General features: G+C 41.5%; 1 protein-coding gene across 1 annotated transcript; it reads left to right on the top strand.

Annotated features, from left to right (window-relative positions):
- On the top strand, positions 1 to 23488 carry LOC119736777 (kinesin-like protein KIF6). Its single transcript, XM_038210790.1, has 19 exons — positions 1 to 190; positions 2276 to 2460; positions 3371 to 3413; positions 4491 to 4595; positions 5554 to 5663; positions 6842 to 6971; positions 7523 to 7641; positions 8600 to 8687; positions 9784 to 9927; positions 11523 to 11609; positions 12160 to 12263; positions 13015 to 13120; positions 14381 to 14567; positions 15616 to 15987; positions 16678 to 16833; positions 17949 to 18208; positions 19660 to 20012; positions 21626 to 21738; positions 22921 to 23488. Exons 1-19 carry the CDS (start codon positions 131 to 133, stop codon positions 22935 to 22937), a joined length of 2739 nt encoding a protein of 912 aa, XP_038066718.1. The 5' UTR covers positions 1 to 130; the 3' UTR covers positions 22938 to 23488.
- Positions 23489 to 23672: the final 184 nt, after the last annotated feature.

Here is a 23672-nt window from a genome sequence, read left to right as displayed (position 1 = left end):
TCAAAATTCCAGCAGTGTATTACTAGTGCGGACGGGTTTTGTGAACATGGTGATGTTGATGTCCACTAAAACTATGATGAGTGTAAACGATGGGGAACAGATAGAATAGAATGGAATATATCAACCAGCCATGGTCAAACAAGGAATCAAGATCTTCTGTCGGATAAAGCCGACGAAAGCCAAAACCGGGGTAAATTTCAGTCAGCCACTGTGGCACGCACTGCACTGATTACAGTTGGGATAATGAATTTGAGACCGTCCCAACCATTAAATGGGATAATGCGCTGCCAGCGCTGGGGCATTAGTTACTTTTAGGACCCTTTTTGTTTTGTGCTGTTTCTATTTTTTGGAATTTGATTTGACTGTCATGACTGTTGCATACATGTTGTCAGTTGTCAACTGAGAGTAGGTTTCTTAGACTTTACTTCTCTTAAGTTTAAAAAAACAAAATGCTTCAGATCTGTGAATCAGATTCAGAATGAAAAGCTAATCATGGCCTTCACCTAGCTGGAGTTACCCAGCCCTGAGTTTTATCATTGGGTTGTCTATAAGGGCTGGAGCGAATTTTTCTCGTAACTTGTAGTATTTGCAAAAAAAATTGGAAAATGTTCAATTTTGTCCCCGTTACACACTAATTGCAACTGCAACTCACCCCAAACTTGCCTGGAATAACCATTACACAGGTCCTTGAAGTAAAAAACGATCCACGATGAAGATTCAGCCTACAATTGCAGTGAAAACAGGAGGAATAACCGCTAACCTGACAACCTTTCAGGCATGGCCAGGACTGCTATTGGTTTGTGCACAAAAAAAAATTGTGTACAATGAATGGCGGTCGATTAACAGGCACAGAGAGCGATCGCTGTCAACTACTCGTTTTTGCCGGCTGCGCTGGCGTTGGCGCGTGACGTCACGCGGAAGCGTAACACCCGATGACTGTTTCATGCACTAGTATAAGGTTTACCACTCGCATCACAGCTTTGGTACTGGAACCGCAACCAATAGTGCATGAAACAGTCATCGGGTGTTACGCTTCCGCGTGACGTCACGCGCCAACGCCAGCGCAGCCGGCAAAAACGAGTAGTTGACAGCGATCGCTCTCTGTGCCTGTTAATCGACCGCCATTCATTGTACACAATTTTTTTTGTGCACAAACCAATAGCAGTCCTGGCCATGCCTGAAAGGTTGTCAGGTTAGCGGTTATTCCTCCTGTTTTCACTGCAATTGTAGGCTGAATCTTCATCGTGGATCGTTTTTTACTTCAAGGACCTGTGTAATGGTTATTCCAGGCAAGTTTGGGGTGAGTTGCAGTTGCAATTAGTGTGTAACGGGGACAAAATTGAACATTTTCCAATTTTTTTTGCAAATACTACAAGTTACGAGAAAAATTCGCTCCAGCCCTTATAGACAACCCAATGATAAAACTCAGGGCTGGGTAACTCCAGCTAGCCTTCACCAGCTATTTAGTTAGGTGAGTTTAAAACAAGAGAGCACAATTTCATTCGGGAAAAGTTCCATACTCGGATGTCAATTTATCTGCTGCCAAACATATTAATTGTCACCTCACCTTGTCATTTGAACCAAGAGAAATCCAGGAAGCTGTGTTAAGGTGAAAAAACATTACTCAAAATGTGTTTTTAGAGCACATTTTGGATGCATACGTCGTGCAGAACTAACTTGAAGCAGCCGGTCAAAACTGATTGTAGTGGCTGAAAGACAGCGGTACGTTATACACGTGACATCAACAACCATGACGTCGCATGAGCCTGCCAATGATAGTGCAATACGTCATTATGAATATTTATTTTCTCATGAATATTTAGTTTATTTCAATGGATACTTCAAATACGTCCAAAGATTGATTATTGCAACAGCGATCGTGCGCGGCCTAGCGGTTAAGAGTCTCGTGTATCAAGCAAGCGTCAGAGGTTCGAATCCCGATGAAGTAACTGACTGATTAATAAATAGAAATTAAGGAAAGGAGAGGGTGAGAGTAGAGGAGGGAAAGTGGAGGAATAACCATAAAAGATGTAACTTTTGGCGCTAGAAAATTAATTGAAAAAAGTGACGTCCGAGTACGGAATTTTTTCCTTTCATTCTCATATAAATATGTACATAGGAGTAGGTAAGTAACATAGGACTAAAAAGTAACTAATGCCAGTGTTGGGGGCATATTAATGGAATACAACTTGACTGAAAATGAAGATCATTTACTTTTCTATCAGTCTTGCTAAGTAATGTGCATGTAACTACTCGTTTTTTCCCCACTTGCCAGCTTTTTGAAATTGATGAAGACGACAGTGGCTTCCCTAAGCTGAGCGTTGTTGTCCCCAAGGACTTGGCGTCCGGCTTCATCAACAACAAGAAGGAGGAATACTCTTTTCGATTTGATGGGTTATTTGACCAGTACACCAAGCAGGATGAGATCTTTGACAATGTGGCCAAAGATGTCATTGACAAGTAAGCATGTTCTCTTTCTTTCCTCTGTTGTTCATTTAATAATCCTGTTACACCCCAATTGTACCCTTGGTTAGGCCAAAGTAGGGATTTTTTTTTGCAATTTTTTTGCAATTTTTTTGTGAATAATCATATGGAGGCGTCTGCGTGTAGTCAAGGGTAAAAGGTACATGTAGTAAATCATGGCTTTTGGTGTGTTTTATTTCTCCTTTTTCTCATAAAAAAATATTAGCGTGGGGGTTGCCAGAATAGGGTTGGTAGGGAAACCGGAAGCAGAACTATTATTTTTGTTTATTACTTAAGTTGGGATTTTCCAAATTAAACTGTTTCAGTTGGTCTGGCCTAACTACATGTACATGTAGTTGTCTTGGACTCAGCATACATGTTGTTTTCATGGCAGAATTCATTAAAAATACCCTGTTTATTTGCCGTTTCATTCATGTCCTTTTATACAAAATATGTGACTACATGTACATACAAGTTAGTGTCTGTGGCACTTTGCAGTATATGTGTGGCCGACATACATACTGGTAAATCATGGTGTGTAACTATGCGCACCCTCTAACACAGAGTTCATGTAGTAGCATCCGAATTATAGTTGGACCGGCTCAACTGGGACACTTTATTTGGGATGGTCCCAACTTAAATTAGGAACAATAGTATATAAGGTAGTTGGAACATAACCATAATAAAACTGAGTACATCTCAATTGTTACCCCGGTTCTTCAGGCCCAAAAATACCAGTTTGTTGCTACTTTTCTTTAGAAGAGATGTTTCGTATCAAGTAATAAGCCTACTACATGTATGATGTGGTGTCTCACAGTTGAGGTACCTGCAATGTACGTTCCTGTGATTACCTTTTGCCCTTGATTCTTTGTAGTAATGTATGTTCCTTCTTTTTTTCTTGTTGCAGCTGCTTGCTTGGATACAATGGAACTATCTTTGCATATGGACAGGTAATGGCCTAATTGTACTTTGTAGACCTACACGTAATTTGGGCGATTCACAATCCAGTGCGCCACCAAGAGTTTGCCACAGAGAGTTCATTTTTCCCAGTGCATTGAGGGAGATGGTCGACAAATTCACAGTGTGGGACATTTGAAATTGTTAGGTTTTCCGGTCAGTAGTTACGCAAGCGTATAATTTGAGTAAAAGTTTGCCCTTTTCTTTTCTTTTTATCAGTATGGTGTTTTTTTTAAGAAAGCAGAACGTTATGACCCAATCTATAACAAATAAGCTTGCGTTGACTACTGACTTTTGTTCAAATGGGCCATGTGTTGTCAACCCTAAACTTGAAAAATGGACTCTCCACAGCAAACTCTTGGTGGCGCACTGCATTGTGAATCGCCGCGAATTGTAGTCCTACACATAATTGCAACCACTTTGCGGTGATACAAAATGGTGATGTGGCAACCTAGAGCAAATTTGGGTATTTTTGTGGTTCACTGTAGTCGACTAGCTTTATTTGAATGAAGGGTGGTTGGCCTACCCTATTCTATTAATTTGAATCAGAGCCTGTGGCACAGGTGCATCACTGGTTACCAATAGCCCATCCTACTTAACAGCAGAGGTTTTGTGATGACGTCTTGACCAGCATTTGACTAGAGATATTTGCATTACTGCAGTTGCTATTATTGCGCAGATACATGTATGTCAAGAATCAATCACTAGTCGACTAATGCTCTTCACCTGAACATGCTCCAAGTTTTAAACACAAAATCATGGGATCAGATTAGTAATGCAATTACCTTCTTGTGGATCACAAGTCATCAGATGCTGAGTTACAAGTAAAAAGAATATTACTTGATTAATTTTTACTAATATTTCACTAAAATGTTCCAAAATGTTTGAAGGATGCCAAAAAAGTTTTTGAAACCTAGATACTTTAAAAATGTGTTTCTTAAAACAAGGGAAAACCCCTGGAAAGGTTTGTGCTCAAGAGAAATGAATATCTGGCTTGTTAACAGTGTGTTTAATCAAAATTTGTTGTAGCGTGAGAAGTTATACCAATTGCATTTTGATTTGATTCACAGACTGGAAGTGGGAAGACATTTACCATCACTGGAGGACCAGAGCGTTTCATCGATCGTGGAATCATTCCCAGGATGCTCACGTATCTGTTCGAGGAATATGCTAAGGTAATTCGGCGATTCACAATGCAGTGCGCCACCAAAAGTTTGCCATGGAGAGTCCATTGTTCAAGTTTATGGTCGACGAAACACGGCCCATTTGAACGAGTGTCAGTAGACAACTTGAGCTAATTTATTATAGATTGGGGCATAGCATTCTGCCGCCTTACAAAAAAAGCACCATATTGATTTAATAAAAAGAAAAGAAAAGGGCAAATAGGCACTCGAATCATACGCTTACAAAACTACTGACCAGAAAAACGATTTTAAACGTGCCGCGCTGCGAATTTGTCAACCATCTCCCATAATGCACTGGAAAAAATTTAACTCTCTGTGGCAAACTCTTGGTGGCGCACTGCATTGTGAATCGCCGAATTCAGTTGGGGAGGGTTCAATTGGTGGAGAGATGGACTCTGTATAAGAAGAGTTTATGTGATGTAGCATTGTGTAGCCTCCTGATGAGAGCTATTTTTGTTCGTTTGTCAAAGTATGGGTGGGCGGGCCATCACCGCGTTATGGGGAACTTTTTTATTGTTAGGGAAATTAGGACCGATGTTATGGGGACTTTCTGCTGTCCCCATAGCATCTTCAGTCCCCATAGTACCATGGGACATTAAGTGTGTAGTCCCCCACAGTTACGTAACAAGAATGCGTGCACTGGTTTGCATGCTTATGGTGTGGAGTACACACCGCCCCAGCAGTCTATGGTCTTATGAATTCATCAAGGAGTAAATACAGTGTAATACAATGTATTACAAGTGCTAATAGGTTGAAGTCCACAGACCCTTAGCAACTTCGCAAATGAACACACTTGATTGTGGCCACTTGTGGGCATATGTAGCAATGGGCTCGGGTGTCCTTTATTCAATCTTGGTCTTCACTGTTCAGGGAGTGCTTGTGCAAAAGTATATTTTTTTTAAATTAGTTTGATAGATGTGTATTGATACTAAACCTCTTTATTTGCTAGAACCCTGGCCATGTCTACACCACTCATATCTCCTATCTGGAAATTTACAACGAGAGTGGATACGACTTGCTGGACCCCAAGCATGAGGCTGCAAAGCTGGAAGACTTGCCGTGAGTACATGGAAAAAAACTTGTGGACAAACAGTGAATGATATGCTGTTGTTTGCGTCATCTTTACAATATGTGTTGGTTTTTGTCAGTGTTTATTTATCTTTGTAGTGGATCATTCTTGTTATGTAAATGCGGTGAAGTAAGTAAAGTCTGTCACGGGCCAATCAGGCCGGTGTATATCTCCGGTTTCAGAAGCATGAAACGACTGAGAATATTTCTATTCCCCCTGTATGGGATGCTGGTCCATCGCTGGTTAATACTCCCCAGCTAATGCCAGTAGCAATTTGTACTCATGGGTGGAGAGGGGCAAATGGGGGTGAAGTGGCTTGCCCAGGGACACAACATATTGCCGGCAGCTGAATTCGCACCCCTGACCCTCTGATCATGAGTCACAAACCAGGCCTAACCACCAGGCCACACTCCCCACTTTTAGATAGCACATTAACCTATCTGTCCCTGTGCTGCCTGAAACTGCCCAAGCACTGAATGATTTTATGGATTCTTCAGTAAATGAATGCAATGTAATAAAATATATTACAGGTGCCAACGGGTTGAAAGGGCTATGGAGTATGTAGGACCAAACATACATGTACTGATACTCGTTCCAGAGTTGTTGGGACCACACACAAGTTGAACAATACGGTTGCAGACACTCGAAAGTCCCCGTAACTCATTCCAACTTTGCCGAACAATAGAAAACCTTGCTCTACCTGATTCTCCAGTCACTTCAGTATTTGAAAAACGTGACTCGCCCGAGTTTTTTTGCACAGCCTTCCAATATCTGCCACTGTACTTTGGGGGTGAACCACAGTACACTGCAGGAACTACCAAAGGGTATTGACAGAAAGCTTGGCCATGCTGTGAGGAAACTCTTTGGTCAGCAATAATCAATGAGACCACAGTAGACAAGTCTGTCATGTCTGTGGTCAAATCACTTGGCTGGTGAGTCCAAGAATCCTCCAATGCACTTCTGCTGGAGTGCATTGGCATGCACAACTGACTTGCAATAAACTACACCAAAAGTACAAGGGTTAATGCACATACATATTTCTTTGCACTATGTACACGGAGTTGACAGCCAAATGTTAATTTTTCTTTTAACAGTACATTGTAAACATGCCACTTGCCTGACATTGAATGTTTAAGAATTGAATTTCTCTTTTTTTATTTGGAAACAGGAAAGTTTCCCTTATGGAGGACAGTGATGGCAACATCCATCTCAAGAATCTCTCCATCCATCAGGCCAGTAATGAGGAAGAGGCCCTCAACTTACTCTTCCTTGGAGACACTAACCGCATGATTGCAGAGGTGAGAACAGATAAGAAATTGGCACGCTCAAATCATAACGTTGATGTTAGGTACTGGGCTAATTTCACAGGCTTACTTAAATTAACCCTAAATCCCATCAGGCAATGCTTAAACCTAACCGCCTTGAATCTTTCAAAATCCTTTTTGCCAAAGTGGAGGACTTTAAGGAATTGAGGCTACATGGCAAAAGTGCATTACTGATTTTGTAGGATGCACTTTGGCTGGACCTTGTGTTGTTTTTGCTCAGCCATGCATAAATATAGGCCTATATTATGCTTGAAATCCTCCGTACTGCTCCAGGATGTCACTGGCCAAGCCTCATCATATTGACACTGCCGCAGGATTTTGCAGGATTCAGGCAGTGGTCACCCCTCTATGGACCATATGCAAGAAATAATTTAAGAATTTGCAGGATTGAAGCTATATTTTTCCATGAGGCCAATTGGAGGATTTTGCAGGATTGAGGCTACATTCTAGCAAAAAGGCCTGGGAAGTTAGGGTTAACAGTACATTGATGTGAATCACTTTTGGCCATTCTTTTTTGTCTTTAGACGCCCATGAACCAAGCCTCCACCCGTTCTCACTGCATCTTTACCATTCACGTGTCCGTCCGTGAGGCAGGATCAGCCACCATCCGCAGGGCCAAGCTACACCTGGTGGATCTCGCTGGGTGAGTTATTACTTACGACCTGGTGATTGGACAGTCCCAAATGTGATGCGATCAAGCTAAATGAGTCGTTTGTCGGCCCTTATCAATAATATTTCTTTACATTTTTTAATAGAGCTATCTTTCAGTTTATATTTGGTGAAAACCCTATGCGAATACAACCTTCCGTTCAGAAGTTATGGGACTTGGAACACAGGCAGATCAGAAAGAAGAAAACGGAGAAATCAAACAGAGAAATCAACAATTCAGAATTGAAGTGTTTATCAAGCAGCAACAAACATGCTTTATTTCAGGTTATTGAATATTAACTCCTTAACAAAAATGTCACATCTTAACTACTTTATCATCAGTTTTTCTCGGAAAAAGATAGTTGACATGAAAGAGGACATATGTAGCCTGCCGATTTTACAAAAAAAAGTCAATTTTGACATTGTCACCCCTACTGACCTATTTTGGGCTGTATCTTAAAATCATAATTGTCAACAAATGGCTCATTTAGCTTGAGCGCATCACAAATACAGTTGGGGCAGTCCCAACTGTAGTAGCAATGAGCTCAACTACAATTCGGATGATTGTCCCAAGTACAGTTGGGCATAACATGCACATTCAAATCAAATTGGTCTGGTGTACTTGGTGCCATACAGGTGTGCAAACCAGTGCATACTTATATCATGTTCATATGCGAGGTTTAGTAAGCGGCTTAACTCTGCCAGTTACTTTTCCAGCACGGATTCCATAACAGGACCCAAGCACGACCGTCATGACTAATTGAAAATGTACACTTACATTGTACACACATTCAGTTGTATATGGTGTCTGTGCTTTGTGTGCCATTTGTGCGTAGCTTTTCTTTCCTCACGCAGCCCATAGGCCTGTCGAGTGTGTATTGACGAAAATGGAGAAATCATGATGTAACAGGGAACATTCATTGGAAGAGCTGAATAATTTTGTCTTTCTACAGATCCGAGAGAGTTGGCAAGACGGGAGTTGGAGGGACGCTACTGACTGAGGCAAAGTACATCAACCTGTCACTGCACTATTTGGAGCAGGTAAACTCACATTAATAGTGTTTCTTTGGTTTTTTCCAAAGCTACAATAACAGCAAAGCTGTTGTTCAAATTTCATTCAAAAAATTGATGATAAATTTCAATCGGTTTATATCCTACCTATTAGCATGATTAGTTGCATGAAAAAATAGGTTGTTTAAATTACTTGTCATGATTGAGTTATAAAAACTAAAAATTCCAAAATTGTCTCTCGTTCACTGGGTAAAATTAAGAAATAACACACAGGGTGAATAGAAGCGATTCACAACGCATTCGTCCACAAGCATTTGTTTCAGAAATACAACTTTTCAAAGTTGTAGTCGACATCTCTACATCTGTTACTCTGTTGGTATCATGTGCAGGGTCACATAAACACAAACAAATGTGGGAGCCTCATTAACTCTTTCGCTACGGTGAGCCGCTGACTGCGGCACACAAAAATTGTACATGTCGTGTGGCAAGCCGCTGGCAGCGGCTCGGTGACGTTGCTGTGAATAAACAGGGGTATCCCCATGACGTGTGCCTTATTTACATAATTTATATCGTATAACCTCTGACCCTAGTTTGAGCTGCTGCCAACAGCTCTCCGTCTCACCGGGGTCTGCTCCAGGTTATTTTGAGCAGTTTGTTTACAGAGAGACATTTAAAGATGGCGGCGTCCACATTGACACATGGCGGAATTTCCAGCGATTTATTACGTACAAACGTGAACAAATCGGGAAATTAAATTCAGTAGCGAAAGAGTTAATAGATTCAACAGTATTCACTATTTACACAAAGATTTTCAGCTGAAGTCACATGCAACTAAAAAGAAGCTGAGCTCTTGGGTAGAAGGGGTACAATGTTTAAGTTGCCTCTCTGCAGTAACTTTTTTGGTGTGCTTCGCATGCTAAATTCCACCTATTTGCATCACTTGTCATTTAACCCAGTCAGTCACTGTACCACGCCTGACTGCCCTGCATTTTATTCCCTGTAGTGCCTCAAATCACCTGAGTAGTCAATTGTTTCATGGATTCATCAATGAATAAACACAATGTAATACAATGTATACAGCTGGGAGTGAGATGTGTTTATATTGTTGCATTTTCTTTTTAATCAGGTGATTGTTGCCTTATCGGAGAAGTCGCGGACGCACATACCGTATCGCAACTCCATGATGACGTCTGTCTTACGAGACAGCCTAGGGGGCAACTGCATGACCACCATGATTGCGACATGCTCGGTGGAGAAAAAGAACATTGATGTAAGTATATCTGCAGACTGATGGTTCATATGAGCTAGCAAATTTATGTTAGTATTAAGTTGTGAGTGTGGCCACATCATCAGCATCATGGTGACGTCTGTGCGCGTGCAGCACATGGGCTTTGCTCAGTGACTACAATAATAATGTTCGGCATTTTGAGTGGCTTGGTGTAGCTGATTCGAGCTAATACCAACCAGCCTCAGGTTATCAGTAAGTTGCTGTTGGTAGGTTCACATAAGTGCACCACCTCTACGGTACGGTTCTGTGGGTTGGTTGTTTTTGTCCAACAGCAAGCAACGAGAGTGGAACTTCAAGCCTGGTTGCATGTCCAATCAGTTGAAGGCGCTGTTTGCGAAGCCAGAGTTGTAACCAAGTCATTTTTTTCCAAGTCAAGTCCAGTCCCAAGTCATATTTTGGCAAGTCAAGTCGCAAGTCTTTTTTTTTTCCAAGTCAAGTCTCGAGTCAATTTTCCACAAGTCAAGTCTCGAGTCATTTTTATGCCCCACCAGCGAAGCCGAAGGGGCATACTGTTTCTGCCTTCTCCGTCCGTGTGTGTGTGTGAGTTTGACTTACATTCACTATGTGGACTTGTGAACAAACGATGTCCACATAATGCAGGTTGTGTTGACGTTATGTGGACTAAGCCGTGTCCACATAACGTTTTGCCCTCTTTGGAAAACAGGTTTAGAGGCATTTTTGGGTTAGGTTTATCTGTGGCAGAATGAAGAGAAACACTAAAGGGAATCATAAAAAAAAAATTGGGTTGAAAGAGTTTTCACAGTTAAAGTAAAGTTACTTTTTGTACCAAGTTTTCTTAACTACACAAAAACAAAGGAATGTCCACATAGCGTATGTAAAACAAATGTGTGTGCGTACATGCGTGTACGTGTTCATCTTTTCAAACCATGGACGAAAAATACCAGAGAACAAAAGAGAACAATATCGTCCACGATTCCCAGCATACGTCCGCGATTGGGGTCGTGTACAAAACCTGTTGGAGTCTTCCTAAAAAGTTAAAGTACAAACAAAAGAGGGACAATAGGACGTCCATGATCGACAGTGAACACACGTTTGTGTGTGTACATTTATGCCTATTACATGCATGGGTTGATCTGATACACCGTGCCCTCTGGAGACGTGCACACAATAAGGAACAAAAGATTGTAAACGTCTCCACAGGGCAATTTCTATAGATGAATACGTCTCCACAAGATTTTCACAAAATAGATATATGGATTTTACTCAAAAACTAGGAATTTCCAAGGTGGGTTGATCTGTCGCAAATGGAAGAGTTTTTAAAAGGGATATTAAGTCCGAATTTCAGACAAGGAAATTAATTCTGGTTAAAATAAGAGCATTTTGAAACTTCACTATTAAACTCGAAAACAAAGAAATGTCTCCACAAGAATACAAATTTCAGTAAATGTGTGCGTGTGTGTGTGCGAGTTTGTCTTACAGTCACTATGTGGACTTGTGAACAAAAGATGTCCACATAATGCAGGTTGTGTTGACGTTATGTGCACTAAGCATCCTGACGTTACCATCTTATAATAATATAATAAACAAACAAAAACCTTGTTACTTTTATGCCATAGGAGTCCATCTCGACGTGTCGATTTGCCCAGAGGGTGGCCCTGATCAAGAATGATGCCTTCCTGAATGAAGAGATTGATCCTAAACTCGTAAGTCAGTTTCTTAGGAAACCTGTTTCTCATCCTATTAGCCAATAGACTCCATTTTGAACAGTTGATGGACCACTCATGTGAGTTCTCTATGAAGGGCACAGTGCATGAGTGCCCGTTTGCTCATGTATGATGCTAAATATTAAGTTTATTTTAAAAGTGCTCAAGCCAACATCGTCTCAGTGTGAGCACCAGACATACGATGGCAATGCGTTAAAGTCTCTTCTAACTCTCCCTCTTTATGAAAGATTTTATTGATGTGATCAGTGTTTCAGTTCGTACATATGTCAGCTGCCTCTCCACTTTTGTTTTGACCTGCAGCTGCAAAGGAGGAATTTATCGAAAATTGTGTATGTACTTTATCAAATGACAAAAGGGAAACTAACTAGGTATACTGTAATAATTTTAAGCATGAACAAAGATATTGACAGATTGGGAAACCACCAACAAAGGGCTGGATAGCTTGGTAGAGCACTGGAACAGGTTGCAAGTTCAAAACTCACTCCAGTTAATTTGTTTGTGTAAAATTTACTTCTTCTTTTTTCTTCAGATGATTGCACGATTGAAAGCAGAGATACAGGAGTTGAAGAACCAACTGGCTCTAGCCACGGGAGAACAGAGCATGGATGAGTTGACTGATGAGGATAGGGAGAGGTAAGTGACAAATCTTGAAGTAACTCTGTGATTTATTGTCAAAGCAAAGGTATGGACTTTGTTTGCAAGTACTTTCTTAACTGTGACAAAGACACTTGGACATCATTGCTAGCATGCACTCAGCACTCGCATGGAGATGATACATGTTTGTTCACAATCACTTGAAAATAAATTGAGCCACGGATCCTCTACACCAGGATAAACGACTTCTCCAAATTTCTGGTTAGTGGCATGATATGGCACTCGCACGTGTGCGCGACTCGGCGCACGACTGTAGTCTTTCAATGGTCAAATTTCTGTCAAGATGCCAGCTGTCGGCCATCATGACACGCGTGCATTGTTCTACATGTTCTAAGCGTTGTTCTGTGCGCGGACGGGACATATCACACTCCTAGACGAACCGTTCCGTACATTTTGTACACAAGCTCAGTCTGTCGTTTATCCTTGTGTAGAGGATCTGTGATTGAGCGTACCGGTGTCTGGCACACAATTAGCAAGCCACCAAGTGTTATTTACAGTTCCTGAGTCCAACGTAGGAGTCCTAGACAATCTTGGCATTTCAGGAGGGACATTTGAAGCAAAAGCAAAACTATCATGAGTTGAGTGAAATGAAATGGAAGAAAGGGCACGATTTTCAATGAACTGTTGAAAAAAGTGCTGATGTTTTCTTTCCTGAATTCGTTTCCTCATGAGGATATCCTGAAGAGTTCATTTTGATTAATGATTTCGCCAATAATTATTTGTCTTGCAGATTAACTGAGCTTGTTGACAGTTATATCCAAGACTCAGATCCCGAGGCAACGCTGAATGTCGGGGCTGACATGCGCAAGATCAATGAGTGCTTCAGGATGCTCAAGGTCAATGTTTGTCACTGTTTGTTTTCTCAAAGGAAGGAATTCTTGTGTGTAAAGCTTTGTATGGGAGCGTGACAGTCGCGTGTCCCTGTGGATAAGTCTGTGATTAAAATGCTCTGAATCAGATTTGCAGTTAACATGGTTAATCACAAGTCAATCCAGAATTCAAACACATGGTCAGTCACATGTCTTTCCCAAGTCAGACCACAAGTTTGAAGGCATGAACTTTGTCACAGAATCGCTTACGTAAATTGAGACTGAATGAATTGTGACCGAGCTATTCAAATGAATTGAAACAGAGGCATACCTTTGTTATATTTCATCCCCTGTTACTTGTGACTGGACTTGTGAAAGGACTTGTGATGTATTAATGAAAGGCCTGGTGGTGTGGTGGTAGCAACTATAGCACTGGTCAGGATCACATTGAGGAATTTTTGAGATGGAGGGAGAAGCTTGATTTCAAATTTGAGCTTTACATTGTGCTTAGAATGCAAGAGGGACTGCACTCTCTAACCCTCCTGCTATTTAAATAGTCACAGACAGTCAAATTTCACTTCCACGTCCCCTGCTATACTTTTAACAAAAGCTAGTCACCAGCAGTCAGATCATATGTCAAGCAAGCACTGTGACTAGTCAACCTGGGTCAACAGACAAAGCAGGCAAGTTGTGGTCACAGTTATTTTATCACTCACCCGGAGTCAAAGCATAGCTGTATCAAGTGACTTAAACAGTCCAAGGCAGTCAATCCTGCTTTATGTAGGCTGGGAATTCTTAACTATTGAAAGAAGTCACTTGTTTGATTTTGACTGAAAGGACTACTTGGCACAGAATGTATCTTTGCAAAGAAGGGTTAAAGAAAGCATTAAAACTGGTGTAAACAGTCTGATAATAGCGCTGCAAATGACTGATCTAGCTTATTGATACAATGTAGTACACCATTTGGCACTACAATTTTTAAATAAATAAAAATGACGAAAAGGGGACTGTCAAAGTAAGTGGCATTAGGTGTGTACAGCACTGGTAAAACGCAAACTCCTCTTCCCCTTTTTATAACACAAAGACAGTAAAACTTCCAATACATTGGACACGTTCGAAGGCATTTGTCTGAATGATGTTCAGCAAGCAAATCCATAACTTCACACAAATTAATGTATTACTTGGAGAAAAGAAAAAGGTTTGGAAAGTATGTGGAATTAAACTTTTGAGATCGGAATGAACACACTTCTGGTTTTGAAGAACAAAATGTATAATTTTCATGGACAGAGATTGGCACAAGGGAAGGGGTTTGCCTCGGGCGGCTCCAGACAAAAGCAGAGGGAGGAGGAAAGAATGGAAGAACAGCGGATGCCTAATGAAGATCCCATGTCATCCATTGACTCAGTGTCAACTGTCAATCAAGCTGAGATGAACAAGATGAAGGAACTGCTCAAACAGAGGGACAATGAAATCAGTATCCTTTTCAGAATTTCTAGAAACTTTATGTCTAGTACATCTAGTCCCAGAGCACAAAAAAATCTATTCATTTGATTCAGAATGGCTGTTCACTGGAAGTCTTTTCATTAATGTGGTCTACACATTGGGCCGCATTTAACCCCTGGTGTAATAAATCCTATATGAAAGCACATGGCAGACTCACAAGTGACAGTCGGTGAATTAGTAAGCCAGTCAGTTAGTAAGATGGGTTAAAAGAGGATTATCTTTGGAGTATCATGGCCGAGCGGTTAAGAGCACTGGACTAAAGCTCCGTGGTGTTTCTGTCTTGACACTTGTGTCCTTAAGCAAGACACTTGACCATTATTGCTTCGTCCTTCGGATGGGACTTAACTGGACTAAAGCTCCGTGGTGTTTCTGATCGGCAGAGCATGGCTTCGAGTCTCGCTCTTGACACTTGTGTCCTTAAGCAAGACACTTAACCATTATTGCTTCGTCCTTCGGATGGGACGTAAGGCCGTAGGTCCCGTGTGCTGTGCAATGCAAAAAGAACCCAGTAACACTTATCGCTAAGAGAAGGGGTTTGCCCCGGTGTTTCTGGCAGTGGCCGCTTAATGCGCCACAGCACCTTGTATATCCTTATAAGGTGCTACATAAAATGGGTCTCATATTTCAAATACTTCATTTACCTGTCTTTAAAATAAATTCATTAGCGCCTTGAGTACCTTATTGTTGGTAGATACGTGCGCTATATAAGACTGCGGTATTATTAATATTATTATCTGACAATAGGCTGACTGAAATCAAAATGTTAGATGTTTCAAGTTAGGTGTTTCAAGTCTTTTGAGATAAGCTTTTAGCATTGTTCCTTGAACACTCTAATCAGTATTGATCTATCTCATATTTACATCAGTTCATGTAGAAACTCAAAGAGTTTCAAGAAAAAGATCAGACTTCATTGAAATTTATGTCAGTGCCTAGGTACGTAGTTATGTTGTTCCTTCCTCTCCGGTCCCTTCCTTTCTTAATCAAACATTTGATGAGTCCTTAACCTGCCGAAATTCCAGACATCCTCGTCAATATGCTGAAGAAAGAGAAGAAACGAGCCCAGGACGCCCTCAGTCAACTCCATAACAGGGCTGGAAGTCACCAGCCGGATCTGTCTGCTTCCTCCTCAGACCAGGACATTCCAAATGGCTACAATTCCAACATCACCTCCTCCAGAGCGAGCGACAAATCACAGGAGCCGCACAGGTCACATGGGAGGAGATCCAGGCAGGGAAGGACCCAATCGGACGAGGACTACAGGTCACGTGACAGGGACAGGCAGTCTGTCGACCAATCAGATGCAATGCTTAGGTCAGGTGACGGTGCAAGGCACAAGGTGGAGAGTAGCTCTTCCTCATACAGGCTGAAAGACTCGAAAAGGAAAATTTTAGGTGCGTATTCAGCAACTGAGTAGTATATTAGAATGAGATCAGTTCTTCCCTTCCGCAAAATCTTCAAAAACGGTGCCTTTGAAAAATACAATATTCACAACAGAGTTGTAATCAAGTCATAACCATCCATAACCAATACTTCTCAGTTACTTGTCAAGCACAAGTCACATCAATAGACCGGAGACATCATGACCTCAACCTTTATTCACATGTGCACTTTCCGATCCGGGACGGGAGCCACCAAGCTCCCACAAGAAAACAAAGATTGATGTAAACAAAGATTGATGTTTCGGGTGTACATCAATTTCTCATCAATAATAAACTGTCTTACATGAGCTGACCTCATTGTGGCGTCGTCACTGTCCATCACCTGCTACTTGTTACCTTACCTGTGATTTGACGTGGGATTGAATTGATTAAAGTGAACAACGTTTGTAAAAAAAAAAAGCAATTTAAAAGCAAATTCTGTTTTCAGGGTGAAACTCAAAAAATAGTATTCAGAGAGCAACATTAAGAATGTCTATTTGATTTCCAAACTTCAACTATCACCAGTAATACAGAATATTTAATTGCTTATCTTTGTAACTGTCAGATTTCCTTTGGAATACTCCTTGATCTTTCCTGTTTGTTTCATCATGCGTACATTACAGAATTGAGCATTGTTAAAACCGATTTTTTTTTTTCCAAAAGGTGACATGTCTGTGGGCAGGCAGGAAGCCTTTGAGATCTTCCGTCGTGACTACCCCAACAACGCCGGCATAGAGGACAACAAGCAGCAACTCAAACAGCGCTACTCAGAAGCCAAGGCCAAGGGACAGTTCGTCAACGAATGCAGACAAAATATTAGTAAGACGTTGATGTGATTATACATTTACTTGAGAATTTTTCCCAGCTATTTGTACCATGTTTAATCTTTCAGTGACAATTTTTTAGTGCAATGCTGTTTATGTAAAGCATTTTCCAACTTTTGTTTTGCTAAAAAGAAAAGAATGTTCTAATATCTCAATTTCAATTCAAAAGTTACCGAGTCATATTTTGAATTGCGCCCGAAATCAGCACCCGGGACATGTTCTCATTCAGCTGATTGCAGCTGTGCAATGTCACGCACTGAACCGACGAATTATAGCAACCGCATGCATCGTGTCAACGCTTGCGCGCACCCATTCACGGCTTCACCGAATTAAAAACGAACTACTAACGGAAATTTCAAAAATGCGTCTAAAATGGATTCATCTTTGGAAATGACCTTCTTTTATTGTTTTCTTCAAAATGACAGCGTGCCAGAAAAAAATAATTTCACAGGGAGTTTAGTGCCATTACTATCTTCAAACGAAGTATGCTTTTCAACAATAATTTTGTCAGTTTCGTTTTTGGAAACCTGCAAATGATATACTCTACCTTTCAGTAGATAATTCCATGAAAAGGCAGGAAGCACCTATAGTCAATGCGACTCTTGACACAGAGATTGACTAGGAAAGTGATAAGAGATCGAGCGTGTTGATGAAGTTCTTGGAAGACTGTGTGTTATAGGATAATGGGAAGCATGATTTTGGTAGAGAATTGCACAATTTGGATGTGCGGACAATGAAGGATGAGTGGGATACAATGTGGGACATAGATATTGAGACTGTGACGTTAGACAAATTTTGTCACTTTTTTGTTGAAAAAACAAACTGATATTGGGAGAAAGATCTATGCCTGCATTGCATGCTGGCATGCAAATGAGCAAATGTCAGTAGAAGTCAAAATAAGCATAAACAGATCTTTGAAACCACACCAGCAACATTAGCAAAGCTGCAGACCTCGGAACTGTGATTCAATTGTTAAACAAAACCTAACGTTTCATTTTGAAAAACATGTTTTGCTCTTCATAACAAGAATGAGGATGCTGCTGCTCTATTGAGACTACCACACTGCACTATCACTGGTTCTCAATATTGTTTTCCTTTGTATGTCTGCAGACAAGCTGAAGAGCCAAATTGAGCACCGACGCCTGCAGCTGGCCATGAGCGGGGAGCAGGACCCCGGCCAACCGGATGAGGTGGAGCAGGCGCTACGGCAGCAGATGGAACAAGAGAAGGCCAATTACAAGGAGATCTTCAACCATCTCCGGTCACTCAAGACCGAGATTGAGCACCTACAGCACTTCCTGGAGAAGTCTCGACTGCAGCTGCAGAAAGACTTTGAGCTTTGGTGGGCTGAGCAAGCTGCTAATGTGCAGGTAAAGACCACGGTATTTGTCTGGTCTGGGTAGTAGAGTTGTAGTCATGTCCATCACAAGTTAAATTCAAGTGCAGTCACAAGTCAAGTCACAAGTCAAATCACAAGTCCAGTCGTAAGTCAAATCACAAGTCCAGTCACAAGTCAAATCACAAGTCAGGTCACAAGTCAAATCACATGTCCAGTTACAAGTCAAATCACAAGTCCAGTCGTAAGTCAAATAACAAGTCCAGTCACAGGTTAAATCACAAGTCCAGTCACAAGTCAAATCACAAGTCCAGTCATAAGTCAAATCACAAGTCCAGTCACAAGTCAAATCACAAGTCCAGTCGTAAGTCAAATAACAAGTCCAGTCACAGGTTAAATCACAAGTCAAATCACAAGTCCAGTCGTAAGTCAAATAACAAGTCCAGTCACAGGTTAAGTCACAAGTCCAGTCACAAGTCAAATCACATGTCCAGTCGTAAGTCAAATAACAAGTCCAGTCACAGGTTAAATCACAAGTCCAGTCACAAGTCAAATCCAAGTCTATCACAAGTCAAATCACATGTCCAGTCACAAGTCAAATCACAAGTCCAGTCGTAAGTCAAATCACAAGTCCAGTCACAGGTTAAATCACAAGTCCAGTCACAAGTAAAATCACATGTCCAGTCGTAAGTCAAATAACAAGTCCAGTCACAGGTTAAATCACAAGTCCAGTCACAAGTAAAATCACATGTCCAGTCGTAAGTCAAATAACAAGTCCAGTCACAGGTTAAATCACAAGTCCAGCCAGAAGTCAAATCCAAGTCTATTACAAGTCCAGTCACAAGTCAATCCAAGTCCAGTAACAAGTCAAATCACGAGTCAAATCATAAGTCCTGTCACAAGTCCAATCACAATCAGCGCGAAATGAGTAATGAGAAAGAAATGCCTTTGTCACAGTCCATCTGAAAAGCTTTTTGTTATAAAAAACAGGAGTGTTTTTTTTTAAATAGAATTCATGGATTGTAAATTATGTAAAAATACAAACAGCAGGAATGTTTAAAGGGTTTTGGACATAATATGGTTGTTTGGAAGAATGTTTGGTTAGACAGAGTGGACAATATGAATGCGTTTTTACATACGCATTTGAAATCATTTTTAAACTTGTCAAGAAAAAAACTTTTCAAGAAAAAATGAGTAACCGGAAGCAGAAATATTTTTGTTGCCTTTTTTTTGTGTGTATTTCGGTGGATGCATGAATATTGATTAGAGCTGATGCCTTTATTAGTAAAGCAGCACGTAATTAGTCAGATGTGATTAGAACAGTTGCAAGTCAGATGTGTTTAGATTGGTTCAATGTTAACTGCTTGGATATCAACGAATTTTGTGAATCATTTAATCCTTTACTAAAATCAACAAGGCTGTATAGCAAAATAAGGAGAATTAGGCTTAGTTTTATATCAGGTTTCAATTTCTTGTTCTTGGCAGGCCCAGCAGTCACTGCCTCAGCCCCAGCCCCCTACAGCACCCCCATCCAATCCCTCCAAGGCCTGGAGAACGCCCCCTATTTCACCCCTGAAGGACCAGGTCTCGGACCATCATACTACCACCGCCACCCCCCATCATCAGGGTCATCTCCCACAAAGCACTGTGTACACCGCAGACCCAGCGTCTGCCAGAAGGCCGTACTCAGGGACCTCCAGGAATGCCCTGCTCGGAGCCCTGTCCGCACAGGTGGACAGAGGCGGTGGGAGACCCCCGGTGGTTCCGCCCCTGGGGAAGCCGTCATCCGCAGGGGGTGTGGAAGGCCCAGAGTCAAAGTCCAGCTCACGTCGCTCAAGGTGATTGGATTCATATACACATATGTGACCCACTCCACAGAAAAGGGCATTATGTCACAAAAAAAAGTTAAATTGAGTCATATACATGGTTGGAAAGCCCACAACGTAAGCTTTTATTTGGTGTATAATAGAGCTCCATAATAATAATCAATAATAATAATCGGTATTTAAGAACTCTCTTGTTAGTAAACTAAATCACAGCGCTTACAGTATTATTATTACCCCTGATCATTGGGCCAATGAAACATTCCAAATACCATCTCAGCTCCCTGGGGAGTATACAGCTCGATGCTGCCTGTTAGGCGCAAGCAAGCTTATTCAATCACAATGACCATCTCTGCCCTCACAGGTACCCATTTACTCCTGGGTGGAGAGAAGCAATGAGTGACAAAGTGCCTTGCTCAAGGGCACACGCACCATGACTGGACTTGAACCCACAACCCGCAGCTTTACCCACAGACCACGAATCCAGTGCCCTTAACCACGAGGCCACAGCACTCCACATAGCCCTTCCTGTCTGGAGATATTACATATTTGCCTATTAATTACTTCCTTGGAGTTCGAATTACACAACTGAGAAGACAGGCTTTGAAAGAGCTTACTCTGTTGTAGATTTGGGCACCATGCACTCAAAATTGTGGGGTTGTTTTCCCCACTTTATTCATCGAAACAACATTTCTGTGAATGAACCCTGAAAATGTAGGTAATAAAGATGTCATTCATGACAAATAATGAAAATCACATTTTGACGAAATTTTCCCCCTCTCAATATTGAGCGGGCCATTACACGATAATGCACAGCGCAACTATATATCTTTATGTGTGGAGCGGGTCACATATTGTCTGAGTCCCTTGTGACTTGTGACCTGATTTGTGATTTGACAAGTGACCGACAAGCAATTGCGCTGTGATTGGCATTTGATTAACTTGATTACAACTGTGTTTCAATCTGGCTCTCATACACAGAAAAGATAATTTTGAGTGTATGCAGCCAAGCCTGTCGTCAGTTTAAAAAAAAGTGAATTCCTGTCAAAACCAGAAGGAGTGAGTCACACTACAGTGTACAACCCAAATATAGGGAAAGCTCATCTTTTGCTTTTCATGGGGAAAATTGAGTTTGGAAAAAAAATTGGAAGCCATTTCTGAATAGCTTTCATTTAAAACGAATCAGTAAGGGGTAGGCGGAAAAGGAGGCCATCTAGAACGACGTGCTTCATACCTTACTTGAAAGAATTCCCTCTGGCTTTGTAATGTTACACATACAAAGCCTAAGGGAATTCTAACAATAAGGTATGACGCACTTCATTCTAGATGGCCTCCTTTTCCATTGACCTCACTAAGGACTCGGCAGTTTTTGTCTTTTGGGGTTTTTTTTATGGGGGGTAGGGGTTGATATGTACATTTGAATTAATATAAATATTTTCTGCGAATAATGATCATCAGTATTTATAAGATTTCCGAATTCATTTGTGTCTGTGCTGTATCCCACATAAACATCAAATGATGAATGATTTATTGCAGGACAGGGTGTGTAGAATGTAAACTGTAAAATGAAAAGTGGCCTCTATTGGGAAAGTGCTCACTTTACTGTGTCTGTTTTCTTCATGGTACAGGTCCTTAGTGGATTCATCCGGCCAGTCGGCCGTTCAGCTTACAGGGGACAAGAGGGCCGACGCAGACATCATGGCCTTCATCAAAGCCAGGCAGAATCTACTCCAAGCCAGAGGCAAGTTCACTGATAATTTTCTCATCTAGTAGTATCGGGGCCAAAGCTTGTAGAGCCGCCAAGTACAGAAGTATTATCTGAGATCAAAAAGGTTACCAGCTAAAGTGTCCAGCAATGCACATTGCTTGTGACTAGTTTCCAGTTAACATTTTTTCCGAACACGGAACCTTGCTAGGCAATGTATTCAGTGGACCCAGGTTGGTATGCACCCAGGTTGGTATGCAGATACTCACCCTTGACTTGAACCCCACAAGGGAAACAGGTGTTTTGGCTAGTCCAAGAGGGGCCAGCCTATGGGCTCCGTGCACAAGTACCCCCTCAACGGTTGCAAATGGACAGTTTGGGTGGACCACTTAGAATGGCATTGGTACACGCTACTGTCAGCAGCTGATGCTCATGCGAAGATGCTATGGGTTTCTGCACACTCTGAAAAAAATTAGTCTTGCATACTTCACGCTGAATGCGTGAACACCAGTACGTGCATGTTGTATGTTCCCCAACTGGAACTTTTGAAAGTTGTCATTTGAAAATTGGCGGACACGCCCATTTTTACCAAAATTGCCAAACAATGGTGGGCGGTAGCGCCAAAATGTTTGTCCTATCCGCCCCGTTCACAAGTACCCCATCACCGGCAAAGAGAGTACAGTTGGGGATGACCGACCGACGCCATCTTGCCTGACTGCAATTCATTTGCTGCGAAGCACGACCACTGCGTGTACATAGTACAAATCCCCTGGTGTACGTGCGTCACACACAAGGAACAGTGCGCATCAACCAGCGAAATGTCCCGCCCATGGGAAGTCGTTGCTAGGCAAAAGGGCGCCCTCTTTGTCGACGCACGGAGCCCACGACGCTAAAACTGAAGATTTCAGCTTTTTCAGCTTAAATTACACCACATACTAAATATGAGCAAGTTTGAAGGGGGTGGGGTTTAACCCATTGGGTGATTTGACACGGAATGACCCTATTACCAATGAAATGGCTAAATCTTGCCCATTGTGTATTAAAAAGCCACATCATGCTTGAGCAGACTTCCAGTGAACAGCCATTCTGAATTGATTGAATAGAATTTTATGCACTCTAGGACTAACTTTACTAGGCTTACCTTGTCTTGTTTTATAATTTATATTGTCATTTTTCTGCTATTCATTTATTGTGCGTGTATGTGTTTTGGTTTTGTAGGTCAAGCCCCAAGGTAGCATCTGTGCGCGCTTAACATTTTGGCTCAAAACGTCCTTTGGTACTGCATGGATATTACTACAGGGATGAGCAGCTCATCAGCATCCACATACTCCACGGAATGCCAACTTTATCTTCCGATGAGCATCCTCCAAAAGTCTAAATCACTCCATAGGGAATCTTTGCTGATTTGGGGTTTCGCTTCCTGCAATGCATGCCATGGATGTTGGTTCGTGTATATCTGCAGCTCTGTGATCCAGTGGTTATGTGTGTGTAACTCACACGCCACGGTACATGGGTTGCAACCCAGACAGGGAACATGGTGCTTGTGTTCTTGGGCAAGACACTTTACCACAATTGCCCCTCTCTTCACCTAGGAGTATAAATGGGTACCTGTGAGGGCAGAGACCAGATTACGCTGATCTCAAAGTGCTTCACAAACATGGTCTCGTGGCCTGATGAACAGGCGTAAAAATTATGAGGCGCTTTGAGACCTCTATTATAACATGAAGATAGTAAATCAAAACAAAACATAGTAAATCGTGACGTAATAAACAGGACTCGTTTATACTACGCTGCATCGGGAGTCCTGTTTATTACGTCACGATTTACTATATTTTGTCTGCTGCCCCCAACGACGACTTTTACATAAATTGCACGTTCGGGTTGAAACAGGACCTGAAAAACAGCTCTCAAAAGTAGCTTTTGTACTCATTTCATGACAGACACAATGGTCGTTTTTATTTCATCACACC

The sequence above is a fragment of the Patiria miniata genome, unplaced genomic scaffold (assembly GCF_015706575.1).
Source record: "Patiria miniata isolate m_02_andy unplaced genomic scaffold, ASM1570657v1 HiC_scaffold_10, whole genome shotgun sequence".
Taxonomy (NCBI): domain Eukaryota; kingdom Metazoa; phylum Echinodermata; class Asteroidea; order Valvatida; family Asterinidae; genus Patiria; species Patiria miniata.
The sequence above is the reverse complement of the archived record's forward strand: the minus strand, read 5'-3'. Positions and strand labels throughout refer to the sequence as shown.